A 19,394-nucleotide genomic window follows, 5' to 3' on the forward strand; every position below is an offset into this window, starting at 1 on the left:
AAGAGCACAATTCGTTTGAATGCAAAATACAATTTCACCGCTAGATGGGAGAAATTCCTACAGAATGTCCCTTTAAAGTGTTCCTCAGAGGAAAGAAGTTCTGGAATAATGACAGAATTGTAATTTTTGGCTGAACTAGTCCTTTAAAGTAAGAACACACTGAGGCGGTGTTGTTTTAAGGGACCATGGAGTGTGCAAGCGTGGCTGCAGTAACTCAGATTAAGCAGACTCTTGTCCTTAGTTCACCCTTAAAAGCTCAAAACTTTTTAGTGTTTGTGTGTGCGTCAGTGTTCACGGTGTACCCTGTACAATAGAGAAACCATTTCAGACGATTCCTGAATGGTTTCTGAGGATTTGTACATATCCAAGATTGCAAAATTATCTGTATTTCATCTAAATTAAAGATCGGGAATGGAAATTACTCGTAACAATCCCTCCCGATGTCACTCTGAAGCCAGAGTAAATGTACAATGAATCCATTTTGGATGATTCAACAAAGGGGAAATCAAACTCAACTAAAGTCATTCTTTGTTTGCAGGATTTCAAAAGCAATTGTCTGTCACTACCGAATCGTTCCAACAGTTTGAAAACCGTGACAGAGTCTAGCGTTTGGTTCAAAGCATCCTGCAAAACCATTTTAGGCTTTTTTTCCTTCATTTTTATCAGCAACAATAGATGGTGGAATAGTTTTAATGTCTTTAGATAATGGGTACTTGTAATTAAAATGGCATTTTTATTGTTTAATTTTGAACACACCAGCGTGTATCCACTTTCTGGTTTTGAGTGGCTTTGTAGGCAGGAGACTTTCTTCAGCTTTATGGAAACATCTGGACTTTTCACAATAGTCCCATCTTATGGCTCTGTGGTTTTATGTTATAGATTTTCTGCTGCTCCACAGCTATGAAGAAATTCAAATAACCTTCCACACAATAAAACCCAAACAGGAACAATTTAAATTCTGGCATTATTTACTCACCCTCATGTTGTCTCAAAACCACATCTTTCATCAATACATTACAAAATAATGTATTTTGAAGAATCTCTAAGCTGCTTTTTGACCTAAAACAGAATATTATTTTATTTTTTATATTTTAATATTCAATATATGTTTGAACTCAGTGATACTAAACACTACTGGTTCTGACTTGTGGCCGATTGTGACATGCCAAGTTTAAATATGGAATCAGAGTAATGCGCGTGCTTTTTTTCTCAAATTCTCAAAATGTGAACATCCTTTAAAACATCTCATGTTTTTGTTCCTTGAAAGAAAGTAATTGTAACAGTTTACTGATTGATGGTGAATACGTTTCATTTTGGGGTGAACTATTCCTTTAAGTTCACCAAAGACTAGTTGAATGTGGTCTCATCTTAAAATACGTCATTTAACTGTACGTAAAAAAAAAAATTGTGATAGAGAAAACCTACTTTTTTCCATCAGAGCAGCGTATGCAATTTCACGATCTTTATCTATTCTTCTTATTTACTTTTTCACATATTGTCAGTTATTATCTGACTCTATTCGGTTTAATTGAAAGATGCTCCGTATTTATATTTATGACATATCTAGCATTCATCAGCAGTGGATAAAATTGGTTATAATTTGTTTTATAATGGACCATTTCAGTATTTTTTTTATATTTTTTAAGCATTTTGAGTTTATCTATTTTGTTTGTCATTGCCAAGCCGTCTGCAGTTATATCACAAAACTGCTTACACTGCAGACATGTTTTATTTAATGCAGCAAACTCATAAAGGTTTATTATCCCTTCTCTCATTTTCACCTCTTCACCATGAACTGAAGTGTCCTTTTGTAACTTGGTCTTGCATCCGCTGACTCATCGTAAACAAAATGTAATTAATTTGGCTTTGTTTAAATGATATTATTTATCCCAAGCTAAATGTCAGAGTGTATTAGGCGGTGCATTGTTTATTTAGTACACGGACGTGTAGCCATTCCTCACATAGAGCCAGTATATGACCTCTTGTTTCATTAATAAAGACCTTTTGTTACTGTTGGCAGTGAGATTTGTCACAATATTTATTATGTGTAAAAGTTTGCATGCTTTCATGCAGCAGAATACAATTGTCAGAGTAATTTTAACCACTCTGTGTCGGACATAATCAGGATCTGCTCAGACTGGAATAAGAATATCAAAATCTCATCGGATTGAGCGTAATCTATTCTAAAGCAGTTTTTAAGCCTGTTCTGCCTCTTTTCCGCAAACCGGCTCTCTCAAGCGCTTCTCATCAAATCTGTGCTGCTTTTATGCTTGCAGGAGGAACCAATCCACAGCTTCAGGATGAGTAATTACCTGGAGTACATGGAGGGGCTGGAGCGCAACTACAGATCCATGGTGCTCTCGGACATGAGGAGCATCTTACCAAGGAGCAGCTAGAAGGAAATCTGAAGATCAGCAGGGACTGAAAGTGCTGTGGTACAAAATGAGACTGAAAATGTTGCATGGAATTTAGGCTGTTTTTGTAACGAACGAGGCCGGCGTTTTGACGGACACCATGTGAATATTTCCCCTTTGCTTTCATTCTCTTTGATTTTTGGATTAGTATTCTCACTCAGGGGATCATAAATATAAGAAAACAAACTCTTCAAAGGCTAGTAAATAAGTAACTGTAACTGCTTTGACTGGTAATTAGTTTTTTGTAAAATGATGCTAAACTATATATTTCACTATTGTGTACAGTATGTGAGCGTGTGTGTGTGTGTGTGTGTGTGTGTGTGTGTGTGTGTGTGTGTGTGTGTGTGTGTGTGTGTGTGTGTGTGTGTGTGTGTGTGTACACAGTACAGTACCATTGAGTCAAAAGTTTGGATGCATTACTATTTTTAATGTTTTTGAAATATGTCTCTTATGCTCATCAAGCCTACATTTATTTAATCGGAAAAAAACAGTAATATTATAAAAATTTATAATAATGGTTTTCTATTTGAATATCATTTAAAATATAATTTATTTCTGTGATGCAAAGCTGAATTTTCATCAGCTATTACTCCATTCTGCAGTGTCACATGATCAGTGCCGCTGCTAGCCATTTTGGTGCCCTAAGCATAATTCCTTTATGATGATTTGATACTCAGTTATTATCAATGTTGGAAACAGTTCTGCTCCTTAATATTTTTTTGGAACCCGTGATACTTTTTTCAGGATTCATTGATGAATAAAATGTTAAAAAGAACAGCATTTATTCCAATCTTAATAAAAATCTTTTCTATCACTTTTTATCAATTTAACACATCCTTGCTGAATAAAAGTATTATTTTCTTTCAAAAAAGAAAGAAAACAATTACTGACCCCAAACTTTTGAACTAGTGTATATTGTTAGAAAATGTAATTATTTAGAATAAATGCTGTTAAAAAAATAAAAAAAATTCATCAAAGAATCCTGAAAAATGTATCAGGTTATATAAAAAATATATGTTAAGCAGCGTAACTGTTTCCAACATTGATAATAAATCAGTATATTAGAATGATTTCTGAAGGATCATGTGACACTGACGACTGGAGTAATGGCTGATGAATATTCAGCTTTTCATCACAGACATTAATTATATTCAAATAGAAAACCATTATTCACAACAGGTTCATGTTGGAATCCGTGTTGACCAACAGAAAGCTGCTTGGTTTGAAAGGGAAATCTCTACAAGTTGGCCTTTATATGTTGCTTTCGACAAGAGATGATGAACCGGTTTTGCTTGCGAAATTTCATTTCAATTTTGTACCTTCATGGTTGCTGACCGCAGACACAAGTCACTCAGCCTGTCACATGACATCAGTAAATATGAAAAAATATACATTTACTTTGAATGGAAAATCAAACATGAAGTGAAGTATATGTGATCTACTAGCATGTCAACACTTGAGTACAGGATTAATCGCAGGCCATTGTTGTTGTGTAGTGTGTGTTTTTTTCTAAAGGCATACATTAACATCTGTAGTCTCTTATTCCCATCCTAAAGAAGCTGTATAGAGAGGCAGGATCACGTTGACAGGCCGTCATTAGCACATAGATGCAATCTCTCACCCTCGCCATCTGTAACTCACACTGTGAATAATGAATTAGATCATTAGAGAGAGGTGTCTTTCTCCTTCACAACAACTGCTAAATATTGCATATGGTTTACTCAGTAGGAGAGAGAAACAGTTATAACTTTAAGCTGTAAAAAGTTCCCTCAGAGTGCTTTTTTTTTTTTAAATTTGTCTTTTACTCCTATATAACTTTTATGTATATGCTCTGATACAACTACTGCATTAAAATCACTTGTGCGTCATCAGTTGATTTTATCTTTGTGTAATCATAACAAGCTGTACACATTAATCAGGTTAATGATTTAACGACTGATTGTTTGCCAACAGTGATCTGGAAATCTGGAGTGTGTCTTGGTTTGGCTTGTTATAAATTGACAACACAAGCCTTTTGTGACGTGGATGTTGATGATGTATCTACAGACCAAAATGGTAGGATAATTAGAAAGGACTAATTATGGGTAATTAAACTGATTAACGGATAATTAGGGCCTCTCTGTCTCTGTATTAGGCTTGAGGAGTTGCATTAGCTTGATTTTCTCTGGTAAATATGCTGTATTATTCTCCTCCACATTAATTATCCATGTTATGACTGCCAAATTCCTTCAAGTATCTGCTTGATGAATGGGCGAATTTTAATCAAACGTGAGCATCACTATCCCTTACTCACTCTGAAGGGCACTTGAAATTAGTATTTCTGAAGGGCGCAGGGCATCAAGGGCCATTCACACCAAGAATGGTAACTATAAAGTTTTCATAATCATTTTAATTTTATGAGAATAGGGAAGTCCACAATAACATTTGAATTCAATCAGTAAGTTACCGTCATGAACAAATTATGTTTTTCTTTTTAATGAATGAGACACATGCAGCTTACAACCGTAAGACATAAATCAGTGTGTTTACAGACTGTTTGTTTATATTTCACAACATGTAGGTAAAGATGCACATCATTGGCCTGTTGCGTGAAGCTAGCCTAACAAACTCTGAGTTTCAGTGCAGGTTTAGGGTTGACGAAACCATACAAATCCAACCTGGTTTAGATCCGATTCAGCAAATGTGATTTCACGAAGTACAACATGTTCCTGGAGCAACATCTTTTTTGATCCTTGAACAACTTTCTAATGAACCAATCAGATTTGAGGGACAAGTTTACAGTTAGTCAAATTTAGGCTAACAACCAGGGTTAGGTGCTGCTACATCTGTGTTATTCACCTATCATTTCCCTCTGATTTTAGGGATGAGTTATGGGTAGGTTTAGGGTTAGGGAATTTTTGGACAGGAATGTTGTTCCTGGATCAACATGTTTCGGTTTATCTTTATTTTGATGGTTCCTTTAATACATTTTGTTGACTACGTTGCACCCTACATGTCTACTAACTCTCATTAGAGTGTGAGTTGACTATTAGTTGACTAAAGTTAGGGTTAGAATTATTTGACATGTAGTTGCAAAGTTACTTATAGTCAGTAGAATGTCTGTTGGAGGACAAACACAATAAAGAGTTAGCAGAAATTAAGCAGACGGTCTACTGATACTCTAATGATAGTTAGTTGACAGATTGTTCCATCAGAATAAAGCGTTACCCATGTTTCCTGTCCAAACATGTGTCTTAATAGGTAACAACATGGTGACCTTTCATATATGTCACAGTAACGCTTCCTTTTACAGTCCTGTTCCCCATGTACATACTATGTACTTATTGCAATAACTGGGTAATAACTAGGTACTGACCATGAACCTACCCCTAAACCTAACCTTAACCCATGTATTTACCTTATATTACCCAGTACTTTCTTAGGTAAGTACACTGTAAGTACACGTAAGTTAACGTACTGTAAAAGGAAGCATTACCTATGTCACTTTGCTCAGTAGTTTGCGATCTCTAACCCATATAACGGGGCAGGTTAGCCGTGTAGCCTAAGTAGCATTGTGACGAACACCACTAAAAACCAATCCATCTTCTTGAGCCTGGAAAACAGATTCAAACTCAAACTATTCTCAAGTATAAGTTTATAAAAAATATTTTTGGTTTTAGTGTTACTCTACACTTTGCTAACAACCCATTTTGAATGTGTCCTGTATTTCAGGTGAAGCTAAGCAGTTGTCATTTAGCATTGCTGTTCAAGTGTCAGTCATCGGATTCCTACTTGCTGTGCATTAATGGACACACAATCAATCTGAGAGTCTTTGAAGAAGATATCACAAGCATTATCCGTCTCCATTAAACTCCAGAATCTCAAGGGTTGAGGGGATGAATCCATTTTCTCTCTGTATCAGTTCTAATCTGGACTGATTAGCGTGTGATTAGAATGCATTACTTTAACTCTCCCTGTCTGCTAACCCAAAGCCCAGTAGCATCAACGATAGGTCAGTTTCTACAGCAAATGGATGAGATGGAGGGAGTCGATTCTTATTCCTTGTGGAACAGAGGAGGCTTAAGGATCGGGCTCAAACTAAAGAGAGTTAAAACAGACAGACTTTGTGTGGAAAGTCAATTTCTTATGTTCAAAGTAGGCTCTGAAGAAAGGAAATGAAGAGAAGAGCCGAGAGGCAGAAGATTAACACTCGGGCATAACTCATCCATTCCCTGTCAGAAGAAGCCAGTCATTTATAACACACATTGTGTATTGTACACACGCTTCCTCAGTCAGCCCCGCTCTCATCACACAACATCAACACCACCCATAGTATCGCCACATTGGAGTAGCACGACGGTAACCTCTGGCTCAGCTCCTAATTTATTTAGAGACCATTCTTTTCCGATATTCTCTTTTCGCTGTGGTCTAACCCATAATGACATCATCAGCACAATTCCCCCTCAGGCCCACCTGACGAGTCCATCAGGTTAATTGCAAAAAGTCTCATGAGCGTTATCATACAAGCAGCCATTTGAATTACCAGAAACACAATACTTACCAGAGCACAGAGTTGAATATTAGAGCTTGATGATCAACTAGTGCAGATAACCCACCCGGGCAAAAAGCAGCATTATTCTCGAATGTCTCTGTCTCTTCGAATTACAGGAACAGAGATTGCAGATAGTGTTTGAGTGAAGATCTCACAGAAGAAGTGTACAATATGTCGGAGTCACATCAGATAGATCTGACATCACAGAGGTGAGGCTCTTCTGTGACATACCATTCATCCAGTGCATTATGACCCCTGGAGATCGATATCTATCCATCTATCTATCTATTGTCTGTCTGACATTCCATCTATCTATCTATCCATCTATCTATCCCTCTATCTATCCCTCTATCGTCTGTCTGGCATTCCATCTATCCATCTATTTATCTAGCTATCTATCCCTCTATCTATCCATCTAACTATCTATCCATCTATCGTCTGTCTGACATTCCATCTATCCATCTATTTATCTAGCTATCTATCAGTCCCTCGTGGACGACTGCTGGCTAAAATAAAACACAAATACAAAATACAAAAACCAAAACTCAACTAAAATACTGGCCTGTTCCTCTCTCGATCATTAACGTCGTCGCTCCTCCTTTATGCTTCCGCTCCTCCGTGAGAGATGCGAGACCGGTGTGCTTCACAGGTGTTGCTCATTAGCAATCGCACCACCGGCCTCGCGCCGTTCTCTCACGTCCCTCGGCCGTCCTGTTCGCCACAATAAGTTTATTGAATAGGATAAACCCCTTGAGATGAACCATCTCGTTTTCGAGGGGGTCCTAATATACAATACAATACAATTACAAGGGACAAATCAAACACATTAGAATAATAAGACATAAACAATACCACAATCAACACACTGCCACAAAGATGACACAAAAAAAAACACCAAAAGATTTATTAGGTAAATACAACCACTAGTTAGACACACAGAGGCTGTGATCAAATACTTGCCAGCCGAAAACAAAGAATAAAATGACTTGCAAATTATACATAGAAATAAGAAGACAAACTATTTTTAAATATGTGAAATGATGTTAAAGATCGTATGTTTGAAGGCAAGTTATTCCAGTCTGAAGGAGCCTTAAACATAAATGCTCTCTGTCCAATTGGTTTTTTGACTATAGGCGTGAAAAAGAAGTATTGTGTAGAATGCCTCAGGTTATGTATTGAAGAATACGGTACCAGAAGCTGTTGTAAATATTGAGGATAGTTAAAATGTACACATTTAAATACGAGTTGCAGCCAATGTATGTGTCTTCTTATATTGAGTGAGGGCCATTTAAGTGAATTATACATTTCACAATGATGAGTATTATAGGAACATCCCAGAGAAAATCTACAGAGATTTTTGTATGCTGTATTAAGGGGTAGAAAGCTAGTTTTAGATGAAAGCATTTTGATAAACAACATCGGCATAGACAAAAAATGGCATTTCAGTTGTGTGGCAAGTTTTTTTTCGGACACTAAGTGTAAAACAATTTCTGGATCGAAATAAAACACAGGTTGCAAAATTAATTTTGTGAAGAAGGTGGTCAATGTGAGATTTGAATATAAGTTCAGAATCAAGCCATAAACCCAAGTATTTATCTTTATCAACCTCATTCAGAGAAATACCGTCATTACACGTTTTAAGAGTCTTTCTTGTACCGAAGACCATAGTGTAAGATTTAGTTTTATTGAGCAGTAATTTATTAGATAACAGCTATTTCTGTAAGGTACTAAAATCCAATTGAAGAGCAGTTTGGATTTGCAATAAATGTGATTTAGACGTATAAATGACAGTATCATCTGCATATAGTTGAACAGAGGAATTAGAACATATTAAAGGCAGATCATTAATAAAAATAGTGAAAAGAAGTGGACCCAGCGTTGAACCTTGGGGTACACCGCTTTTTTGCACAAATAAATCAGGCCTACTCCCTTTAAGAACAACACATTGTTTTCTATTATGTAAATAAGAATTAAACCATAATAATGCATTTTGAGAAAAAACAATCTAAAAGTAGATAGTGATCCACCAAATCAAAAGCTTTTTTGAAATCAATAAACATAGCCCCTATAAGATTGCCAGCATCAGATGCTGAAAACACACCATTAGTAAGTTTTAAGAGAGCAGTATTTTTTGAATGATTAGGTCTAAACCCGGATTGAAATGGTGAAAGGATCTTAAAGCGTGGATATGTCCAGATAGCTGGTAACTCAGAAGTAGACAAGGACATATTAAACAGGTCTGCTAGTGGAAACATGAGAATATGAGAAGCTAATTTAATATATCTGGATTCAATCGCATCAAGTCCTGCACCACTGCTCGAACTTAGTTGTTTGATAGCAGTTAACACATTAGTAGGTGTTATTTTCGTAAAGGAAAAGGTACTGTGACAAGGCGAAGAATTGTTCTTAAAACTTTCAGTGTAAGAAACATTCAGTATTGGGTTAGAGCAGACACAGGAAAAATGCTGACAGAACACTTGGGCAATAGATAGAGAGTCAGAGATTATTATATTGCCATCTCTTAATTGATTAATGGGCCTTTTGTCCGAAGTGTTTATTATGGCTTTTAAACTGTTCCAGAATTGTTTAGGATTTTTAAAATTATTACAGAGACATTCTTTATAATAATTAGATTTTGCATTGCGGATCCTTGTCTTAGATATATTTTTTAGCTGCCTGTATGATTCCCAATCATCATTTACCTTTGTCTGACGATATATAGCCCAAGCCTTGTCCCTCTTTTTAAAGAGACTTATAAGTTCTGTACTTATCCATGGCAGGTGTCTTCCCTTCACCTTTAATATTTTCCAGGGATCGTGTCTGTCGATTACTTGAGTGAACTCGGAATGCAAAAAAATCCCAGGCATCCTGAACATTGGGAATTAATTGGTACCTATCCCAATTAATATTAATCACATCATTAATAAATAGATCTATGTTCATTTTCTTAATTTGTCTAATGTTTGTTAATTTTGGTGGAGCTTTAGGGATTCTAATCTTCCATATACAATAAATAGCTGAGTGGTCACTGAGGCAATCAGACAAAACACCCGCTTTAGTAAATCCATCAGGGTGAGAGACAAGTATCCAATCGAGTAAAGACCGACATGTTGAGGTAATTCGAGTAGGTTCCATTATAAGTTGTGTTAGGTTTAGATTTCCAAAATTATTTTTATCCTTAGTAGAAGACTTATCTAACCAATTTTTGTTGAAATCACCTAAAATAATAATTTCATTTTTACAAGGGATCGAGTCAATGGTGGAGATTAAACAGTCAGAGGACTCTACAGGGACAGATGGAGGTCTATACACGTGTCCAATAGTTATATATTTATTCTGATAAAGTTATTTTCACAAACAGGCATTCAAAATGTTTTGGTTTAACTAAGGGTGTAATAAGCTCAGACACTAAGTTAGAGGAGACGTATGTAGCCACACCGCCACCCATTGAGCCTCTGTCTCTATCAGATCTATATAGTGTATAATTTTCAAATTTAATTTCGTTGTCAGAATTTTTACTGTTAATCCATGTTTCAGAAAGTGTAATAATATTTGGATTATGATGGACTACCCATGCACGGTATAAATACATTTTTGGCAACAGACTTCTAATATTCATATGAATAATTTTTAACCCTTTATGGTTATTCAGTTAGAAAACAAGAGTTCATGGGAGTACAAAATGATTAGAGAATAAGATGGAGTATAGGCAAAAACAAATCTAATAGGGTTGCAGAAGAATGATGGTAATATAACAACAAAAACACAAAAAATACACAAACATTATCACAAAAAAACACAGATTCAGGCCCACCCTTCTTGTGCCAAGGCATCTCCGTGAGAAGGCCAAATAAAGAAACTAAACAGAGACCATTCATCGCACACACATAGTCCTGCAATAGAGATAAAGTAGAGTTGGATCAATAAAACAATTAGGCAATAATATACCGACATTCGTTTTCAAATCAAAAGGCCTATGGCAAAATGTGAAACAGTACAACGTATAACAATAATTTTAGACAATAACTGAGAACAACGGGCAATAGGCTACATCAGTACAGTTTTATGTCAACCGGATGTACAAACATTGATTTTCAGCAGATAACTAAAAGACATGCCAGGTCAAATAAAACAATCGTCCAATTAATTGATAAAAAGAAAACCATGAGAAGAAATATCAGGCCGTGTTGACGTAACCTTCACAATAGGACAACTTATCAATTACGGCTTGAAGTTAGGCGAGGAACAGACAGGAATAATAGTGTTCACACAGCATTAGCGCAAACCAACTGTCACTATACCCGTTATGTGGGAGAGTTCATGGGAGACATGAAGGCAGCCTCCACAGCTTTACGGCAGGAAAACACTTGAGGTTTGCCATCGACAATGACACTTAAAGTGCACGGGTACCGGAGAGAGTATTTCAGGTTCAGTTCACGGAGTTTCCGTTTAACTGTATCAAAACACCGGCGTTTCTTCGTGAGTTCGGCACTGAAATCGGGATAAATATAGATGCGAGTACCTTTAAACAGAAGTTCCTTCTTTTCTCTGGCAAGACGCAGGATTCTCACCTTGTCCTGAAAGTTAAGAAGTTAAATCAGAATAGGCCTTGGACCAGATATATCGCTGTGACGGAGTGCGGTGAGCCCTCTCGATTATTGGAGGAGTTGGGAAATGTTCTAATCTAAGTTATTGGAAAAATTTGTAGAGCTATTACAATGAGTAAGCAGACAGGCCATGTGTTGCACCCACTCACGCTGAGGCCATCTATCTATCTATCTATCTATCTATCTATCTATCTATCTATCTATCTATCTATCTATCTATCTATCTATCTATGGTTTGTCTGACATTCCATCTATATGTATTTATCTATCTATCTATCTATCTATCTATCTATCTATCTATCTATCTATCTATCTATCTATCTATCTATTGTCTTTCTGACATTCCATCTATCCGTCTATCTATCTATCTATCTATCTATATGCATCTATATCGTCTGTCTGACATTCTATCTATCTATCTGTCTGTCTGTCTGTCTGTCTGTCATTCGTTCTATCCATCCATCCAATTGCAAGAGGAATATTATTTCTGTGTAGTATCTGGACCAATCAGACACACACAAATGATTCATTATATTTAATGAATAATCCAGCAAACTCGATCTCCAAACAAAGGTCTATAAAACATCCCCTAAAACTAACATCACAAATGAAGCTAACGCACTGGCAGAACTCAGTGTCCTGTTACAGGACACATTAAGACTGATAAGAATTTTTACCAGCCCAAAATGGAATTTGCAGAGGGCTGTGGCACTCACTTAATTCTTGCTGAGAAGGAGAAATAAACCCTTTTAATCATATATATTCTATATATAATCACGTGAGAAATGTATTAACATGTATCTAATTTTGCCATCTCATGATTTTCCTTTTATGTGGTTTGGCCTATGTCTTCATTTTCTCTTCTAAACTCTTTTTGGATTAATGTTTCAGACTTTCATACTATGGTTAACCAAAATCATATGTGTGGCATGTTTAGTCTCTATAAACTCCAATCTTCGTCCCCCATTTGTTAATTTGCATTACATTTTTCCAACTTTGTGATGTGTTAGTATTATAAGAATCTTGAAATTTCTTTTTCTTAAACACCCGATGAAATGACATATTCAAATGCCCTGCTGGAACACAAAGGGTCGTAAAATCTCCCTCCAAAGGGACAAATTCTTATTGGCTCACACACCTCCAGAGGGTGTGACATCATCACGCTTTAAAAATAGCTGATCACAAGATCAGCTCTCTTAGTCCTTTCTGAAATCCTGATGTGAAGATGATAAATAGAAGTTTTCTAAGGATCCCCAAGCTTGTGCCAGGCTGCGGCCTTGTCTTTCCATTCACCAAAGATCCTCTAACTCACACTGGCTCTCTCTCATCAAGACAACATCAGCAAAGATCAACTGGAGCCTCAACACATTGCATCAGGACAGTTTAATTCAAATGGGCGAGACATGCAAGTATCAAACTTAGTCTCATTATCAGATACATAAAGTATCCTTACACCTTTTAAAGTGGGCATTCAAACAATGCTATAACTTCTGGCTTTCCTGTATTCTGCTTCAGCTCTCTTTCTCTTGCTAAACTGTATGTATGTGTATGTTAGAGTAGTTTAAGTGTTAAGAATCTTGTTCATGTCACACGTAAATTTGTCCGTGTCTCAAGCTCATATACTGTCTCTAATCATAGATCTTGACTACTCGCTCTTATACTGTAAAGTAAGAAAGACATTTCCCATGCCCCGGAAATGCACATTTCTTGGAATTAATAAACAATTGTTCACAGGACACACAGGTTAATTGAGTTAATTCTATTAACTGATCCAAATGTTCATAATCAATTATAACGAGTTATTGATTATTATTTCTTAGAGCTAATTTGCTACACTGCTGTTTTGAACCCATAATCAGAAGCTAAAAGGCATTTGTAAAATCGAATTACTCACCTATCTTTATGACCGTAATTGTCATTTTTATTCCTATAGGCACACATTTTTTTGGTTTCAGTTAGCTTGGTGTTAAACTCCTATGCCACCACTTAACTGTGAATAAAGGAAACCGCAAAACAAAACAAAAATACATCTCAGTACAAAAGAGCAAGCCAAATGGAATTGTGGGCGTTGAATGGAAAAAAAAATCTTTACCATCGCATTGCGTGGACAGCTGAGATATTTTTTCCCGTCGTCGGCCTCCTTTTCACTTTGAAGTGCCTATACTATTATTGACTTTGATTTTACATAATGTATCGACATCTTTGTAGCTGGCAAATGTGGCCCTGCTGATATAACCATGGTTGGCATTTTTCCAGGCAAAACTTAATTTCATTCCTGCAGAGGAAAATTCAGTCAAAATTCACTCCAGGTGTTACTGAATGTGTTTTGCACTAAATGGATCTGCTGGTTTATTGCATTTTGACCAGGTTACCTGATGGATATATATATACAGTCAGTTTAACATCTGGACTACAAAATACTATAAAATAGGGAAAAAATGTGACTGGAACTTGACTTGCTGCCATAATGATATGGTGCTTGCTTGAGGCGGTTGCTTGTTCTGAGTGGTTGTTTACAGGCCCGAGTCAAAAGAGCCCATCACCCCAGACCTCATATCAGCTACTGTATATATATTCTAGACGGCGCCATGACTATTTTTATTAATGTTTAACATTTTGTATCCGACTGGTGTAACAAATCCTCAGAGGACTGTCACAAAAGTCTGTATATGTGATTCATTTAAAATAGCCTATACTTAATCTATGAATCAAACAGTCAAATCCAATACTGTTGAATGAATGTCACCAAAAATATATGCAATGTACTTATATAATTTATGTGATGCTTGCCTTGCATTATGATCATTATAAATTAAACCTAAGTGTTCACTTAATCAACATTAACCAATATAGACATATTAGTCTTGCACTGCCTAATGATAAAGTACCAACTCAGCTTATTATAAACAGAATTCCTTAAAAAAACAAATGTAAAAGTTAGCCGAAATAAATCAGCACCCGCCACTCACGTGTCCATTTTTGAACATGCTTTGAGTGTGTGAAAAGTGCATCTATTATATTAGTTAGTTAAAAATAAACATGGTCTGTTTAAGTGCTTAAAGATGACATGCAAGGAAAGATAAATGATGGGTGTAAATTGGTATGCCGGCAGTTTATGGGGCTTCCTCCACTGAGCAGATCAAACAAGCTTCTGCTTAATGGTTTTCATTCATCAATACGGCCCCATCAGAAGACAAGCAACTGTCTGGATTCTCTCGAAGGAGCGCTTGAGCTCAGAAACATTAATGACAGACATCACCGCAGAAAAGTCATGGCTAACAGAGATCGTAGGGATCAGACTGATGATTAACCTTGTAAGTGCACACACACACACTCGCACACATGCACAGATGTACTATTCAGTGGTGTGTGGCATTTTGGCAGTATGTATTATATTCTTAGATTAAATTAGCAATTACAAATAATTTGCATGTAACACTTAAGTGTGAAATTAATTGTTTCTAGTGTTTTTGTACAGTAACACTATTTTCTGTCTGCACTTCATTACCACTAACTGTTGTTCTGCTATTATTATGAATAGTCACCTTCTTTTCAGATCATTAGTCGGCAAATTGCCTGTTAGCACTGCAGTGTCATCATGATGCTCGCCGGGAGTCACTAACTTCAGCTTCAGCTCAAGTTCGTTTGGATTCGAAGGTAATGGTCTCAAGTGATTCAAGTTGTTTCCTTTGTAATTAGTCCATTCTAACCAATATGCCACTTCCGGGATTGTTATGAACATCATTATTTATAATTTCTTTACCCATCATCAGAATACTGTTACATAAACCTATGGAGATAGATAGATAGATAGATAGATAGATAGATAGATGGATGGATGGATGGATGGATGGATGGATGGATGGATGGATGGATGGATGGATGGATGGATGGATGGATGGATAGATAGATAGATAAGCTGGGACTCAAGATGTTTTTTAATGCAGCTCCTAAATTCTTACAAATGGTGTCTTTTGTTATTTGTGACCGGCATTGTTGTTCATTTCCTGTTGGTTCCACAGTGCTAAATCATAGCAGGTTATGAAATCCTTCTGATATAATCATTAGACTATTCTTTCTGATTATACCTGTGAATCAAAGAGCAATTAGTTTAAAGTCGGCCTAGAGTCGTGTACTACAAAACTGAAGCAGAAGGGAATCAGTGAGAAAAGTTTGTGGGATATTAGCCGCCAACTGTGCTAACTATATAAAACCTGAAATACATCAGATATAAAATTGCCATAAATTGTCTCTCCTGACGCATCTTTTCATTTCCTCAGCAGTGGGACGTGATACACTGTTATGAGATTCAGAACTGCGGTGATTTGGGGGACAGTTGTTCTGTAACTTCCAGGTTCAGTGAGGCCTATAAAGGAGTTTAATGGATTCAATCCAAGTTTCTCAATTTTACTCTGTAAAAAAAACAAGGTCAGTTGCTGCTCTATACATTTTTAAGTTCAATCAACTTGGCTGTACAATTAATTTCAACTTAAATTATATTAATCTAACTTAAAATAGCTGAATCTTGTGTAAAAGTGAACTTATCAAAATAAGTTATGAGTTTTTTCACTTTTTTATGAGTTAAATTAATGTCAAATATATTAACTGTATATATACTTACCATATTTTTACACTGAGGTAGTTACTATAAAAGTTAAGTACATATACTTTCTTGAGTAGCCTTGCCAGTAAATAATTCATATAATCGTGTATTTAGTGCATAATAGGTTTTATTTAATTGGTTAACATTGTTATAATTGCGCTTCAATGGGTCTCAGGGGGTTAATAGTTGTTTTTATGAATATTTTGACAGGTGCATGTAATGCTTCCTGGGATTTCTCATTACATTCTGTGTGAGTGCCGCTTCAGAGACTTTTTTTGCATTAAACATAACCCCTTTTAACAGATCTGTTGTTGTCATCTGCTAAACAACTGCAAGCAATAGACACCAGACACCACTGATCTGACACCCAAAGTGTTTTTACTTGTTATTCTTTGTGTTGTTTTTGCTCTTTTTTCCCCCTAAAAACTTGTCCTCATCTGTTATTCCAAGCACATTATATGCATTGCTTGTGTGGATATACACTGCCCTCAAAGAGCATTGAGACACTGAAGAAACAAAGTTTCATGCAATATTTAAACAGTTCTGAGAAAAGTTCTGGCATCTTTTATTTGCAGGTGGCACTTTGATATTTTCTTATATAAGGAGATGGGATTCTACGGAGACTGGGAAGGGACATGTTCAATGCATTTAGGTTTGTCCTGGCCACATCATTTTAAGTCTTAGAAATGTGATAATGTCGTGCCCGCAGGATATTAACTCATGGGACTGTGATCCCGATCCCTTTACACGCGATGTGAAGTTGTGAACTTGAGATCCTATGTTGAGGGAACGGCATATTTTTCGTGGCCGCAACTATTTCTTACTGTTGCTTTAGAAATGAGCATAACTTTCACACACATGTAATTGTCAGATAAACAGCAAAAAAAATTCAGTGTTGCTTTTAATTTTGTGGATATTTCTGCTAACATAAAGTTAAAGTTTATCCTTATATCCTGTAACAAATCCTTCCTACCTGAAGCCCTACAATTATACTTTTTTTTTTTGTCCAGAAAGCTTATTTCATTTGATTTGTATTCATTTTTTTTATTGATTTTATCAATCTTCACATTCTTTCAACTTAAATTCAAAATAACTCTTAAATACTTGCAATAACCAGTTCCAAATATGTATGTCACATAGGGTAAATGTGGGTGTCTCTGCCGAACTATTAGCTCTATATGCATTAAATGAGCTGTTCCGCTGGGTCCTAAAGTCAGTTCTTGAGTTTATATCTTCAGTATGCATTCAGATACACATGTAGACATTATAAAAACAATTTTTGGTAAAGTTTTAGCATTTTTAGTTTTAATTTTGAGCACTTTTTCATACATTTTTTGAAGCAATCCTCTCATTCCATCCATTTCCATCAAATTGATCCGCGAGGGAAGGAGTTGATACTTTTTTTAATTACAAACACCTGGAATTTTGTGTGTGTGTGTATTTGTGGTTAAAGGTCTTGGACCACTCCAATGAACACTACATTTTTCGGGTCAAAATGACCCAAGGGAAGGATGAAGATTAGGCTATGCATGTATACTTTACTCCGTCCATGCAACAAATGCCTGTCCTTGAAAGAACACAGTTTTGAACATAATAGTTTAACTATTAGTATCAATCGTATGACACATTTTAAATGCGGCCAAAATTACAACAACGATGGCTACATATATACCACTGTTTTATATATATAGAGTCTGATCAAAACTATTGCTAGAGACAATTCAGGATTCTACATATTGCTGTATGTACAATGAAGCCCTTTAAAGTTCGCTAGCTTCTTTTCTCATTAATCATGTAGGGCTAGTCAACTGAATCATTTCCTAACATGTTATGAATTATGGGCTAATATCAAAAAGGATAAATGACATAGTATGAAATGTAATCATGTCAAAATGTGCTCATCATTAAAGGAAATACTAAGCAGGAAGAGCCTATTCAAAGCACACCTTCCTTTTGTCCTCTTAATCACATTTCATGAAAACATAATCATTAGTCATTTCAGACAATACTTATTCACGGTGAAAATACATGAAATCTGAAATAATTGACATCAATTTCGGTGCCAGCAACACAAATCTTGGAAGGCCTGAAAAGGTCAGAGCGGGACACGAATTATGCCGGTGTTAATTAGTGACGTGCCCCAGTGGCTCCACGCTCTGTGATCAGGGTGTCAATGAGCTTTCATTAGCACAGCAACAGGAAATACACACACACAAACACACACAAACACACACACACACACACACACACATCAGAACGGGATTATTACTAGGCCTGTTTCAAATCTGTTTGTGGAGCTATACTTCCCCTCACCTCTGTGTGCTTGGTCGAAATTGGTCATATTTTTTAATGCATTTACCAAATTTAAATCCATTAAATTCACATGTTTTTTAAAGTCGTCATGCATCAAATCCAAGGGATCAGGGTATTGCTGGTCAGCATGGACCATTAGCCCCTGCTGGTAGATGATGTAACTACACCATCTGCCAGCAAAAAGCATCTTGCTCCACTGATGGCCACTCAGAAGTGTGTATCCTGACAAAAAGGTTTGTTTTATTTATTTATTTATTTATTTTCTGCTGCTGCAAGAAACATATGGGTCCTGTATGAAGCTGATCTGATATTCACCTGATTTGTCAATGTGGAAGAAAGCTATTTCCTGTGAATGTGCGAGACTTATGATTTCAGCCGCTATTGGTCAATAACTAAGAAAAAAGTTCATAAAAAGTAAAAGTATTTGCTTTACAAACAACATAACAAATATAATTTAGCAACTTCAAGCGCCATAATGGACTGTTTTTGTACAGCTAAAATAACTGGAAGCTGTATTTTAGTATTATGTACATAATATAGTAGTGTTTTTTTGTTTTTTAGTCATTTTTTATGTATAAATAAAAGAAAATCTAATATTTTTTAATATAAATATATAATTTTTCTATATAATTTATATGTATACATTTATTTTTATTTCAGTTTTTAGTCATTTTAGTACTTTAGCTTATTTCAGTAAGTAATATAATATTTATTATATTTGAGTTAACCTCTATTTCATAATATATAATTTGTTTAACTTTAATGCAATATAAATTGTTGAATAAAAACATTGCCAAATGTTGATGTAAATAAATTGCTAATATTTATTTTGTTTGGTTTGTTTCTACGCAACTTTTTACATGATCTGTTACAATGCTAACAGATAGCTTTCTCCCGGTATTAAAAACTTTCTTGCATCACTAAAT

General features: G+C 35.8%; 1 protein-coding gene across 2 annotated transcripts in view; it reads left to right on the forward strand.

Annotated features, from left to right (window-relative positions):
* tbc1d32 (TBC1 domain family, member 32) overlaps positions 1–4,285 on the forward strand; it is a 49,143-nt gene extending 44,858 nt beyond the window's left edge. For both annotated transcript variants that reach the window (XM_077247079.1, XM_077247080.1), the window contains exon 34: positions 2,277–4,285. In XM_077247079.1, the coding sequence (XP_077103194.1) occupies positions 2,277–2,396 (120 nt within the window). In that variant the 3' untranslated portion in view covers positions 2,397–4,285. The remainder of the gene's footprint in view (positions 1–2,276) is intronic.
* Positions 4,286–19,394: the final 15,109 nt, after the last annotated feature.

The sequence above is a fragment of the Siphateles boraxobius genome, unplaced genomic scaffold, assembly GCF_051911475.1.
Source record: "Siphateles boraxobius isolate OS27281-9 unplaced genomic scaffold, OSU_SipBor_1 105, whole genome shotgun sequence".
In the NCBI taxonomy this organism is placed as follows: Eukaryota; Metazoa; Chordata; class Actinopteri; order Cypriniformes; family Leuciscidae; genus Siphateles; species Siphateles boraxobius.